Source organism: Triticum aestivum, chromosome 6B (assembly GCF_018294505.1).
Source record: "Triticum aestivum cultivar Chinese Spring chromosome 6B, IWGSC CS RefSeq v2.1, whole genome shotgun sequence".
NCBI lineage: Eukaryota > Viridiplantae > Streptophyta > Magnoliopsida > Poales > Poaceae > Triticum > Triticum aestivum.
The window spans coordinates 15,356,724-15,371,267 of NC_057810.1; the positions used below are offsets into that span (position 1 = coordinate 15,356,724).

The 14,544-nt window shown below is 45.2% G+C and overlaps 1 protein-coding gene across 1 annotated transcript in view; it reads left to right on the forward strand.

Annotated features, from left to right (window-relative positions):
• Window positions 1–9,587: 9,587 nt before the first annotated feature.
• The window catches only part of LOC123138619 (two-component response regulator ORR24), a 7,425-nt gene continuing 2,468 nt past the window's right edge, over window positions 9,588–14,544 (forward strand). The window contains exons 1-2 of the mRNA XM_044558571.1: window positions 9,588–9,957; window positions 10,841–11,185. Coding sequence (XP_044414506.1) covers window positions 9,588–9,957; window positions 10,841–11,185 — 715 coding nt within the window. The remainder of the gene's footprint in view (window positions 9,958–10,840; window positions 11,186–14,544) is intronic.

Sequence of the window (14,544 nt, forward strand, 5' to 3'; positions counted from 1 at the left end):
CAAAGTTATCCTTAGTAACTAGTGGACTAAGGAATTTTCTCAATTATGGAGGTGGTAAAAGAGTTCGTCGTAAAGGGTTACGTCGATGCAAGCTTAACACCTATCCGGATAGCTCTGAGTAGAGATACCAGATACGTATAATGGAGCAACAATTTAGAATAGCTCCAAGTAGAACAGTTATTTGGAATAGCTCCAAATAGAACGTGGTAGCTGCATCTAGGAGATGACATAGAGATTTGTAAAGCACACACGGATCTGAAAGGTTCAGACCCGTTGACTATAACCTCTCTCACAAGCATAACATGATCAAACCCAGAACTCATCGAGTGTTAATCACATGGTAAATGTGAACTAGATTATTGACTCTAGTAAACTCTTTGGGTGTTAGTCACATGGGGATGTGATCTTGAGTGTTAATCACATATCGATGTGAACTAGATTATTGACTCTAGTGCAAGTGGGAGACTGTTGGAAATATGCCCTAGAGGCAATAATAAATTGATTATTATTATATTTCCTTGTTCATGATAATCGTTTATTATCCATGCTAGAATTGTATTGATAGGAAACTCAGATACATGTGTGGATACATAGACAACACCATGTCCCTAGTAAGCCTCTAGTTGACTAGCTCGTTAATCAATAGATGGTTACGGTTTCCTGACCATGGACATTGGATGTCGTTGATAACGGGATCACATCATTAGGAGAATGATGTGATGGACAAGACCCAATCCTAAGCCTAGCACAAGATCATGTAGTTCGTATGCTAAAGCTTTTCTAATGTCAAGTATCATTTCCTTAGACCATGAGATTGTGCAACTCCCGGATAACGTAGGAGTGCTTTGGGTGTGCCAAACGTCACAACGTAACTGGGTGGCTATAAAGGTACACTACAGGTATCTCTGAAAGTGTCTGTTGGGTTGGCACGAATCGAGATTGGGATTTGTCACTCCGTGTAAACGGAGAGGTATCTCTGGGCCCACTCGGTAGGACATCATCATAATGTGCACAATGTGACCAAGGGGTTGATCACGGGATGATGTGTTACGGAACGAGTAAAGAGACTTGCCGGTAACGAGATTGAACAAGGTATCGGTATACCGACGATCGAATCTCGGGCAAGTACCATACCGCTAGACAAAGGGAATTGTATACGGGATCGATTGAGTCCTTGACATCGTGGTTCATCCGATGAGATCATCGTGGAACATGTGGGAGCCAACATGGGTATCCAGATCCCGCTGTTGGTTATTGACCGGAGAACATCTCGGTCATGTCTGCATGTCTCCCGAACCCGTAGGGTCTACACACTTAAGGTTCGATGACGCTAGGGTTATAAAGGAAGCTTGTATGTGGTTACCGAATGTTGTTCGGAGTCCCGGATGAGATCCCGGACGTCACGAGGAGTTCCAGAATGGTCCGGAGGTAAAGATTTATATATAGGAAGTCCTGTTTCGGCCATCGGGACAAGTTTCGTGGTCATCGGTATTGTACCGGGACCACCGGAAGGGTCCCGGGGGCCCACCGGGTGGGGCCACCTGCCCCGGGGGGCCACATGGGCTGTAGGGGGTGCGCCTTGGCCTACATGGGCCAAGGGCACCAGCCCCTAGAGGCCCATGCGCCAAGATATAGAAAAAAGGGGAGAGACCTAAAAGGGGAAGGCACCTCCGAGGTGCCTTGGGGAGGATGGACTCCTCCCCCCTCTTAGCCGCACCCCTTCCTTGGAGGAAGGGGCAAGGCTGCGCCTCCCCCCTCTCCCCTGCCCCTATATATAGTGGAGGGGAGGGAGGGCATCCATACCTGAGCCCTTGGCGCCTCCCTCCCTCCCGTGACACCTCCTCCTCTCCCGTAGGTGCTTGGCGAAGCCCTGCAGGATTGCCACGCTCCTCCATCACCACCACGCCGTTGTGCTGCTGCTGGATGGAGTCTTCCTCAACCTCTCCCTCTCTCCTTGCTGGATCAAGGCGTGGGAGACATCGTCGAGCTGTACGTGTGTTGAACGCGGAGGTGCCGTCCGTTCGGCACTAGGATCATCGGTGATCTAAATCACGACGAGTACGACTCCATCAACCCCGTTCACTTGAACGCTTCCGCTTAGCGATCTACAAGGGTATGTAGATGCACTCTCCTTCCCCTCGTGGCTAGTCTCTGCATAGATAGATCTTGGTGACACGTAGGAAAATTTTGAATTTCTGCTACGTTCCCCAACAACGCGTCCATACGACGGTCGAGTATCCACCGGTTGTTGTTTCAATATGTTCAAAGCCCGGTTGAATGGAGTGTCCCACTTGGGCCTCGCCAATGCCTCAGACGGCGAGTCGCTTTCGGCCGCAATCCGGTGCTGCTCTCTCCGCAAAAGGCACAAGGATCGTTTACAAATATGACTAACGTGTGCAGTCGAATTGATCAGAAACTAAAATTACCAGCAGTCTCATGAACTCCGTAATGACCGGTGTTGTCTCGTAAACCTTCTTCACTGGGTCCCAACGGTGCCGGGCCCTCAAGACGTCACGCTCCTGCGGGATGGTGAAATCCGCCAAGGGGTCTGGGATGCCCAGACTCGCGGCTTCCGCGTCCTCCTTGGCCCATTTGGATCTCTTTCCGCCGTAACCACGGCTTTCGAGGTGGTGGCTCCCAATGTTCCTCTCTTGAAGCCCCTTCATGTACTTAGACTTGTTTTTGGCAGCTTCGGCCTTGCAAACCTCCTTGAATATTTGAAATTGCTCTGCCGTGATTGTCGGATTATCCTTTACAATCTCGGAGTAGGGTTCCTTCTTGTCGATGATCCTTGCTGTCACTCGAGTTTTCCAGGCGGCCAATGCATTGCTAAACTTGGTCATGGCATGTTTGTTTATCTTCTTCATTGCCGGGTCCTCGTCTGGATCTTCATAATCCTTCTCATTCCGGCCCGGGAATAAGAATATCTGGTGAAACTTCTTTAGGAGGGAGCTCCTCATATTTTCTATCTTCTGTAGTTTCTCATCGTTGATGGTGGCATTTGTCCGTACGATGCAGCCTATTTGATTGCCGTAGCATCGACGCGCTTCCTCGGGTGCCTTTGGCTCAAAAATGCCGTCGTCCACCTCCGTGACCACTACTCTAGTAGTCCTGAGTTTGTTAGGAAGCCAGTGCCTCTTTTCTTTCGGTTCTACACTGGCTCCGCTCCCCGAGGCAGCATCGGTCTCAGTCTTAGCGCCGGTCCCAATGTCGGTCTGAGTCTCAGCGCCGGTCTCAGTCTCAGCACCGGTCTGCGTGTGGGTCTCAGTCCCCGATGCCACCAGTGGGCCCAGCAACAGCATCGGTTGATCGTCTGTAAGGCTAAAAAATTCGTCTGCCGCCCGGTAGACATCGACGCAATCACCAGAACCCTGTCCTTCATCGTTGCTAGCCATGTTTCCTATGATTAAATCTAGTCAATTAATTCTAGACCTAATAAAATGAATAATGACATAAAAAAGGCCTATTGTTTTGCAGGAATGTTGACTCCTTCCTGGTGCGGCAAATCCCGGGCACTCGATATGTCCTAGTTTGTAGCACAAGTCATGCCGAAATTCACGGAAAATTTCGGCATGACCATTGCTAAAAAATGGACAAATTGAGAACCTGAAATTTGCCGGAACAGAAATGAATCAACATTCCGGAAAAACATAAGCCACTCAGCATCATTCCCTGGAAACAACAAAGCCACTTGGGCACAATCGAACCACTTCAATGAAAATATATAACATTACCACTTCAATGAAAGGATATAATCAACAATAAAAGTCTAGGAAGGGATCATCTTTAAAATAAAATTTGCCTAAATTCTTTTCCTTCAAAAATAGTGGTCTTTTCAAAAATCAAAAACCTATGCAAAATGACCTCACTAAACACTTCTCTGCCTAGGACAAAACCCAAATTATGTTGATCTAGCTATTCCTCTCTCTCACACAAACACACATTATTATCTCTAACCCTTCTCTGCCTAGGACAGAACCCAATTAAATTGCAAAGGAACTCCATTTCTCTAACCCTTCTGACCTAATGCTCTAAAATAAAATTTTCCTCTAACCTAGCTTGTTAATCCAATGAACCTAATTAACCTACCTATTTAACCTACTTAGTTAATCTAGTTTACCTAGATAATTAACCTAATTAAACTAGTTAACACAGCTAGTTCTCTGTCAAAGCCCTAAATAAATGTTTGCACTAATTAACCTAGATAATTAACGTAATTAAACTAGTTAACCTGACTAGTTCTCTGTCAAAGCCCTAACTAATTTTTGCACTAAGCTAGATAATTAACCTAATTAAACTAGTTAACCTAATTTTTGCACTCCTACAGACTCCAGGGAGCATTTGGCCACTGCGTGCAACCGATGGGAGACGGTAGCACGGGATATCTTCAACCGGTTTGGATGGCGGTCCAATGATAGGATAGGTGTTTAGTCATCTTCTCATGTTTACATGTCGTCTGTGGCTTTATCCTTTTGCATTTTTATTTATTTTTGCTCTTATTGTGAGTTGTACTAGATCTCAGACTTTGTCCTTTTTGGCACTCTTTAATAATATAGCTGCATGCATCGTTTGGATGCAGAGGCCGGGGTAATCCTCCTTTTCCAAAAGAAAATTTTAATCTATTACAAAAAGCCTTGTCGACTAATGTCCTTTGTGCCGCCTAATTATCACAAGCCCCGGCGTGTATCTCCTATAGTAGTTGCCGACCTTCATTGTTCAATACTCACCGCTGGAAAATTCTTGTAAGGCTTCCATGTGGAGCTCGCCCTAGATGATTGTGTAAGCTTTTGACCTACCAGTACTGGAATACCTACTATGCCGACGACCTAGTCCAAAAACCGTCGGCATAGCCTTGTCGACAACTCATACATCGGCGTATCAAAGGACGGTCGTCGACAAAGAAAAGCCGTCGGCATAGATAGCTAGCCGACCGTATCCGTACAGCCGTCGGCATAAATGCACCATCGCCGTCAAACCTGCGCCAATCATATGCCGGCACATGGCAGCTATTGGGCCCTCCTTGTGCATAGCTATGTCGACGGTTAGGCCGTCACATAGATTTAGCTCTATGTCGGCGGCCCCATCGTCGGCATAGATGTGCACCAGGAGGACCCAACAGCTCCCACCTGTCCACTATGTCATCGGCATAAATTGCATCATAGTTGTCTCGTGTCACTTTCCCTGTCTTCGACCCTGTAGGTACCCATGATCACACAGCATTTTATTTCGAAGGGAAGTGTTAAAACTCGCGGATCTCGGGTAGGGGGTCCTGAGTTGGTGATCTTGGCATGATGGTGAACAGGAAGTAAAGGTACACAGTTTTACCTAGGTTTTGGCCCTCTCTAAGAGGTAAAACCCTATGCCATGCTTGCAATGTATAGATTGCAGATGGGGTACAAAGTACACATGGTCTACCTTGAGTTTGTATGAATGAGTTCTAACCTCTCTCTCTCTCTCTCTCTCTCTCTCTCTCTCTCTCTCTCTCTCTCTCTCTCCCTCCCTCCCTCCCTCCCTCCCTCCTAAAGCCCTCGACTTATATAGGCACCAGGGGTATCTACGGTGTACACATCATCATCATTCAAATACGCCTTGAAGTGTATGCCAAGTCTTCAGAGGATTCCATCTTAAGTACATCAAGGGCCAGGCTCATAAGGCCCATTTTTCTAGTCGTGGACGTGTTCTCGACCCAGCAGATGATCGGTGGGCCGATGTGGTGTGCACCCCCTGAACTGGTCTTCAACCCAGGGACTTTGGCTTCTATCTTTGGAATAGCTCCAGTCCTGTGATCTTCGGCTTCATGGGCGAGCTATATCTTCCACGTCAGCTTCCAAATCCGAGGTCCTCCTTTTAAGCTCGGCCGTCAGTCTTAAGTGTTCGGACATGGACGTGAGCAGCGAAATTCTTCGAATATTTGGGCGCCCTTTGACAGGACCCTTTGCTTCGGGATATATCATTGCTCGGTACGAGGACAATGAGTCGAGGTTGATTCCTTGCAAGTGAAGTTTTATTCTCTGAGTACTCTCGACGACCTTTGGTAACCTTCACGGTCCCATAACTTATCATAATCACGAAAATGAATCATAGTGGCCTGGTGATCCACCTTTAATGGCAATTTTAATTTCTTTTCCTTGATCTGTGCTCCAGACAAGGCATAAAACCTATGGAACACGCGGATTTACCAATGGGGACTCAAGCGTCCCACTGCAACCCGTATCATCATGGTAAATACTCCCTCCGTCCCGAAAATCTTGTCTTAGATTTGTCTAGATACGGATGTATCTAATACTAAAATGTAACTAGATACATCCGTATCTAGACAAATGTAAGACAAGAATTTTGGGACGGAGGCATTATAAGGAGGCAGGAGAGCTAAATTTTCCTCCGCCCTGCCGGTTTTTTCATTTTCCTGAATGCAATCCGTCCTCTCATCCTTGCTTCTAGAGCTTCAGCAATGGCAAACGCCCTTGGCTCGTCAAAGCGACCCAATGGCCCCCTCGAAGGAGACTGGAAGAGCCGCTCGGTTACCCGAACACAGTTGAACAAGCTTGCGACTCAAGGGTATTTACCAGATCTAGATTTTGGAACTCTCGGCTCTTGGCTGGTGACTATAGACAAGAAGGTGGTCAATGATCGATACCCAATGCCTAATGGGGAGGAGCGATTTTTCTTCATTCCCTTCCTTCTCCGGGGTCTATGATCCACCTATTTCTCAAGGGCCTTCTAGAGTTTTACGAGATCCAACTCCACCATCTCTCCCCGAATTATATTCTCCATATTTCGGGCTTCATTGCCCTTTGTGAAGCTTTTCTTGGCTGTGAGGCCCGCTTTGGGTTATGGTGAAAGTATTTTTGCTAATTCCTGCTCTGAGGATGGCTCAATTTTCGAGGTCGGAGGAGCCAAAGTGTGCAGAATTGCCAGGGCAGGTAAACTGCCCATCACCCCGTGGGAGGACGTCAAGACATGGATACGGGAGCCAGCCATTCGATGCTACCTGCATACACCCGATCCCAATTTTGTTAAGTCCGCAAGTTCAAATAGCCACATATATAGTCTAAAATAGTTCAAATGTTCAAATGTAGCAGTAGTTTTAATTTAAAAAAGTTCAAATATTATACTCCAGCATTATTGTCCCCCTTAACTGCCCACAAATGTTGAATTAGATCTACCTTCAGTTGCTCGATACCGAATTTGTTGATGCCTATGAACAAACTCTTCAAATGTGGCAGGATTCTGTTCTAGAAGTTTGATAGGATCACCCATGTTCTCAAATTCAAGACCTGCGGTAGCATCACCCTCATCCTGTAGGATCATGTTGTGCATGATTACACAAAAGGTCATCACCTCCAACAAGGTCTCCGGACACCATTGCATAGCAGGTCCGCAAACAACTGCAAAACGTGCCTACAGAACTCCAAATGCCCTCTCAACATCCTTTCTAGCTACTTCTTGTCTTTGGGCAAAGTGAAACATTTTATGGCCAACTGGGTTAGAGATGGTGTTCATAAAGGCCGCCCAGGCAGGATAGATACTGTCAACCAGATAGTAGCCCATGTCGTACTCATGCCTATTGAAAGTATAGTAGCAAGGAGAAGCTTTTTCTTTGGTCCGCCTAGCAAACAGTGGTGATCGGTGTAGCACATTGATGTCATTGTGAGACCCCGGCATGCCAAAGATAGTGTGTCAAATCCAAAGAACGTGTGGTGCAATTGCTTCAAGAATGATGATGGGATTCCTAAAGTAACCCTGATATTGCCCTTGTAAAGCTTCCGGGCAGTTCTTCCATTTCCAGTGCATGCAATCAAGAGATTCGAGTAAACCTAGCAACCCTCTTGCTTTCGAGATTGCCAAGATCCTCTCGGTGTCTGCCACGGTTGGTTCTCTCAGGTACTGAAGTCCAATCATGTCGACCACGGCAGTTGCAAATCTGACCATGGCATCTTCGTTTGTGCTCTCAGACATCCATAGGTACTCGTCCCACAAATCAGCATTCGTTTCATATGCAAGCATCCGCAGTGCGGCCGTGCACTTCTGGTAACCAAAGAACCCAATCCTTCCCATGGCATCATTCTTCAGATGAAGTACTCATCAAAGGGTCGCATGCCATGGTAGAGACGATCGATGTCGTTTTTGCGCATTTGAAAGCGCCGGCAAAAATTGTTAGCAAAGACGGCATTGGTGGCAAAGTAGTCGTCCATCAGCGTCAGATGGTCGCGCTCCCGGTTGCGGTTGAGCACTCGACTACCCTTGATCGATCCCTTGAAATTGAGAACATGCACTTATGCACGCTCTGTGTCTGCAAGCACTGCATTCATCATCGCCAACTCATTCGCGTAGTCGGATGAGTCGGACAACTCAACATAGTGCTCGTATATGTACTCTGTATCCGAATCCATTGCTTCAAAGAAGGGACACACAAAAAATAGCTCAGGCAATTTACCAAACAGTTGCCGAGCTTGATGAGCATCGTAGGAGTGGATGGTACCTGTGCGACGGTCGGAGGAGATGTGTGGAACATCAATAGGGGAGAAACGGCGTGGGGCTTGGGTGTACCGTTGGATGTGACAGACTCCTCGAGTTCCGGTAGGGGTGTGGCATGACGGCTAGGGTGGTGGAACGGCGACGAATGCAAGAGAGAAAAACTTCAGCTTTTGGCTGGAGCCTACTTCTCATAAAATATGCCAAACGTTCACTTGGAATTTTGTTTATAATAAGGGCTTCACAATTTATGTATCCTGCTCAAAATAAATACTTTATATGCTTACATCTCTATGAACTGATCTGTTGATTGAATTATTCAACCCAGAGGACATTGAGTCTGTGGGGGGACACAATATTTTTGTGAAAACGCCATTACAAGTAATGCTTTTTGAAATATTATTATGTAGAAGAAATACATTTATTTTCTTACTATATAGAAGTAGAAATAGAAATATTATTATGTAGTTTCATGTTGAAGAAATACAATGATTTTACTGTGTAGAAGTAGAAATAGAGCTGTACTTTGCAGACCAGACATTTTGTTTGGTTGAACTTGATCTAATAAAGAGGCCGCATGCACCTATCCGATGTAGAGGCCGGGGGATGACCTCCTTTCAAAAAAAAAGGAGAAATATTATTTGCACCATGAGGATTCCTCACTGCAAGTAGTTGTGTGTTTCATTTGCACATTTACATGTGGAAGAAAAACAAACAAGAGACCCTCCTTGGCAGGCTTCCGGTGGAACTGTGGAGATGCTGTACTTCAGAACCTTGTCATGAATTATTCAATGTTAAGCATTGTTTTAAATCAATTTATTGACCTAGGACATAAAAAGGAATTGATTTTTTTTTCACCCGTTGCAACGCACGGGCACTTTTGCTAGTAAAAGATTTAAAGATAACAATGTGGCACTCGTGTGACCGGGGACCACAAAAGGTCCCTGCCTGCCCTAGCTGCATCCACCCGGTTTACCCTCATCAGAGAAGTAACGTATGGAGTATAGTATATAAAAGCAGGCCAGCTAGTCACCAGTTACTGAACGCCCTTCACTCATTATGGACAAGCAAAACCGAGGCTTTCGTTACCGACTGTGACACCGGCAGCGGAGATGGGGAACGGCCGCGACGCCTTGGCATCCGGCGCCGGCGAGGGGATTAGGGTCCTCGTTGTTGATGAAGACCCCATCCACCTCGAGACCATGACCCAAACACTCAGGGGCTGCGGGTACCAAGGTATGTCGTGTACCCTGACCTCGCTGCAGTTTCATCTTAATTTCTTCCCTTGCAACACCTATACCGGTGACCTCACATTGTTGGGGCGTGCAGTGACAACCAAAGCCTCGCCCGTCGAAGCACTGCAAGAGTTACAGGAGAACCCAGACGGGATTGACCTCGTCATGACGGTGGCGCACACCCGGGCGGAAGGAATCGATGGCTTCACCCTCCTCGAGCAGGCCAGGGATCATTACCCTGTCATCTGTAAGTCCTCCACACATGCATTCACCTGATGATATGATACATCTGTACGTACTGGCTAGTGATAGATCGATCAATCCATGGACAGAGGGAGTTTAGAGTCTAGATCCAACGAGGCATGTAGTATTACGAGTCGGCTCTGATCGTAGTTCCAGCTGTAGTCATTTTGTTTTTTTGCCAGCAGTAAAGTAAAGGCTGCACGGCAGTTACCAGGTTGATTGGCGAGGCTCCGTGTTTTTTGTTGCGTGCCTCTTCCTGCTTGCCATCCATGCAAGCCGGATGATAGCTGATGGGTCAAGCCTTGCTGCACACGACTAAACTAGATGTCCCAAAAGACAAAGATGCAGGAAAGATGATAGCTATCGACTTGATGATGACGTGTTTGCCTTTGATGATGATCATATTGGGCGCGAAAATCCTAATCCTACGGAATTTTTGCGTTGGGACTAACCTCCCCTTAATTTCAGAGAGGTCCCCTCCCTCTCTAATGATGTATAATTAATACTTGACAGCCTGTAAAATAAATTCTGCAGGAGTCATCTGTAGATGCAGGATTGCTCCCAGCAATTACTAGTTTTTTTAGCGAGGGAGAAGTTACTACTGTACTTAATGAGCAATGCTAGATGTACGTAATATATTTTGCGTGTTTACCGGGCAGACATATGCGGAAGATTGGGATTGGGCTTAAGGGAGAAAGCCCCCCGCCATGAAGTTCAGGGGAGAGAAAATTAGTGAGAAGGATTACGTAAAACATTTCATAAGTTTACCTAGGTGTAGGATTATTGGTACTTAATATACAGGTACAATGAAAGCACTGGTCACACATATATTCATCAATCTAGCATGTTTGTACATACATACTAATAGACTTGCATTCATTGTACAGTGTTCTCTGGCGACGCGACGGCAGAGACGGTGAGGAGGGGGTTCATTGGAGGTGCATGTGACTTCCTAACCAAGCCCCTGCATGATGATGTTATGCGCAACATCTGTCATCATGTCAACCAGCGGAGGCTCAACATTGCCCCTACCGCTGTCCACATGAACACTGATTCTCACAGCAACCGCATTGTCCATCGGGATGGCAATTCAGGAAAAAGACTAATAGAAATGGACGACTCCAATGAGGGGGGCTCTGATGGCAGGATCACCAATGGGATCAAGTTTCACTGGACTGCACATAAGCACGCACTATTCCACAGAGCCACCAACAGACTCAATGAAACAAAAGGTATGTGACTTTAATTAAAATGTATTGTCCAAATATCTCCATGTTGGCATATATATGGTAATCGTGTCATACATACTTTATTTCTACTTGTTCTACACGCATACACATTTACTACATGCGAGCATGCATACTGATATTTGCGAGTTAAGTGTACATATATTGTGTGTGTATGAGGCTAGAAGTATGAGTTGGCATGCTTATTTTTGTTTTCCTCGAGGGATAGTCTGGACATCTAGCGGTAGACTATACGAAGTGCTCAAGACTCAACCACTCTATCTTGTTTGTATGGTTGGTGCTTATAGTCTATCTACTATTCTCTCTTGGGGTAGGGGGCATGTGCCTGCATCACCGTAAGCACGTTAATTAATTGGGCATCTATAATGATCTATATATCTTAGTTATCACTTTGTGCATGCCCTATATGACTATTCATCATCCAGGGGGTGAAGAATTCTTATTCCTCACCCCACCTCCTCACGCACCCTTTAGTCACCGTAAGAACCAAAATGCATGTGAGGTAATATTATGGTGTGTAGTTAAGGTCTCCTTAACATCCATCGTGGGAATTAAATGTGTCATGCATGTGAGGTAAGATTACCACATGCATCAGTGAGGTTAGGTAATATTATAATGTGCGACAGAGAATTCAATGCATGTGAGGTAAGATAACAACATGCCAGTAAGGTAAGATTACAACATCCAAAAGGTATCATATCTTGAGAGAGTTTATACCCTGGATGACGAATAGAGTTCTGGATAACCTACCACACGGTTTATGATTCAACCCTCAACTCCAATGCCCCCTCCTACCGTATGGTGATGGAGTACCTGCTCTCTCGTAGTCCTTCTGCTCCTCTTCTGTGCAGACCTCCGCCCTGTTCTCTGCTCTGCTGACATCCTCCTCCTCTCCTTCCTCCTTGGATCTGGACGATATACATGTCCATTGCTTGTTCCCTTGTTGGATATGTAGTTTCATTCAATGGTGGAACCAAAAGTTCATTCTTCCCCAATTTTATCCACCCACTCCGGCTGCCCACGCAAACCAAAGAGAGTCAATGGTGAACCCACTCAGGTTGCCGACAACATAGGCGGCGAGTCTTGGTGATCATGGCGGCGATGTCCTTGTTATTTGTGATATATGCAGGGCAAGCAAGCACATGATGACCCTGGTGATAATATAGGGCCGCAATGTCCCCTGCATCAAAGTGATCGTGGTCTTGTTGGCGAACGCATGTGTTCTTCCCCTTGGATTGATATAAACCTATCCCTTCTCTTAGATTGCCGTTACGTTCCCACATTCAAACCACATCTAGTCATAGAAGGAGGTTCGTCTAAAAAGACTCATCATCATAATGGCTTCAGTTTGGCCCAAACGGTTAGTGCATGAGTGGTAGCAGGTAAAATCAAGTCAAAGTACGGCTAAAAGCACAAGATATCATATGGTGGATCATTGTTGAGATTCTCGTCGTGCTTCAAATTGTGATCTGCCAAATTAATTTCAAGAAGTGTCGATGCTTGTTCCTTGCCTATGTGAACAATTGTTGTGATAACGTTGGCGCTATCCTGGGCAGCTATCCCTTTAATGCTAATATCTTCATTATCATGGGAGTCGATCCTGCAATAAAATCATCTACGTTTCCATGAAGAGTGTTGAGTGGCAAACACATAATATTCTACAATAGTCCATTCAAACCATGTCTAAACAGACAAGAAACTTCATTGGTTTTGATAGGTCCTAGTGGTTTGCTCATGAGAGACTTCAAGCATTACCAGTTACTTGAAAGCGAAGCGTAGAATATGGGGGCCGTTTTAATGGTCTATAAATCTCATGAATGTGCTATGTTCTCACAAATATACTACTCCAGTAAATCACAAAAGCTTCTACATCACCTTCCTTTCCTAGCAACAAGGGTCGTTATAATGGGGTGAGCCAAGGTAGCATCAGATATTTGATCCATGACTTCATTGAAATGGAAATGGGACTATAACCATGGGGGGCATTATCGAGGGATGAGCCGTGAACATAGAATATATACCTATTAGGTCCAGCTTTGTTGGAAATGGAAGTGGAATTATAATCAACTATTCACTTCCTTCTCCTTGCCCCTACATCCTCCATCTAGACCGTGATGCAAACACATGCATAGCTTCACCGAAAAGGATTCAATACATTGGCTTTGGCATGAAATTAAATTTGTGGGTGATACGTGGTGGGCCTCAATAAGCCAAAGGAAGGCTTGAAGCACTAAATATCATGCATCGTTTCATGATCTCGGTGAAAATCTCAATTTCTATTGTGATGCTAGTTCGCCAACTTCCACGTGGACCGATAAAGATGCAACAGGATAGGCAACAATTTCACGCTTGTGTATGAGTCCTAGAGGGTTAGGGTGGTTTGCTTGACCTTAGGTCTTGGCTAACTCCTAAAATTTGCACACAACAGGTGAGTTGCGATCTTTTAACATTTGATTCACTATGTCTAGAGATAGTTCAAACACATTACTTAATGAAGAATAAGTAATACACACAACTAGGCAAAATCAACTAACTGGAAGAGGAAATGTGTCTAGATCTTAATAACACTACGGGTGTCTTGATCTTTCATTGAGAAACACTCGACAATATGGGTGGAGAAAATTTTGGATTCAACTACAACGTGCAACTATGATGCGCATATGAAAAGTCTAAACCAATTCTTGGGATGTTATTGACGACACCGAGACACGATTAATCAGACCACAAAGGTCTAATCCTTGCAAGAGATTAAAGAATAAGCCTTAACCATGGTAAATATGGACATCGAAATGATGCCCTAGCAGTGGTATTTATGGAGGTATGTAGGGGAAATTTGTCTAGCCTTTGGAGGGGGTGTGAATGCAACCTAATTCAGTTTCATCAACAAATATGGAATCTAAATATTGGCCCATATTACAAAATTACATGGGCCTCACCCAAAAGTGAGGTGCAGATCAGCTATAGAAGGCCATGGAGGGAAAAATGAAGTGTCGTCTTGTAAATTACTTATTTGTAGTTGTCTGTCATTATGGTGGCTTCAAAGTCCTGATGTATCCACTTGAAGCTCGATTTTCATTCCTTGCATGCTCGCCCATGTCTCCATGTTTTGTCATGCGCCAATGCTCGCCCCTTTTATCCATGTTAGGACATTCATTCCCTAGCAATACATACTTATATAATATATGCCAAATAATACTCTCATGAACAATGGAATAGTTCCTAGAATAAAATCTACCCGATAATTCACTTGGCATGCAAGATCTCTAATGATTCATCCTTGGTTTCTGGAACTTAAACATGTGTAGTTTCGTCCTTGGTTTCTGGAACTTAAATAGGTGTAGTTG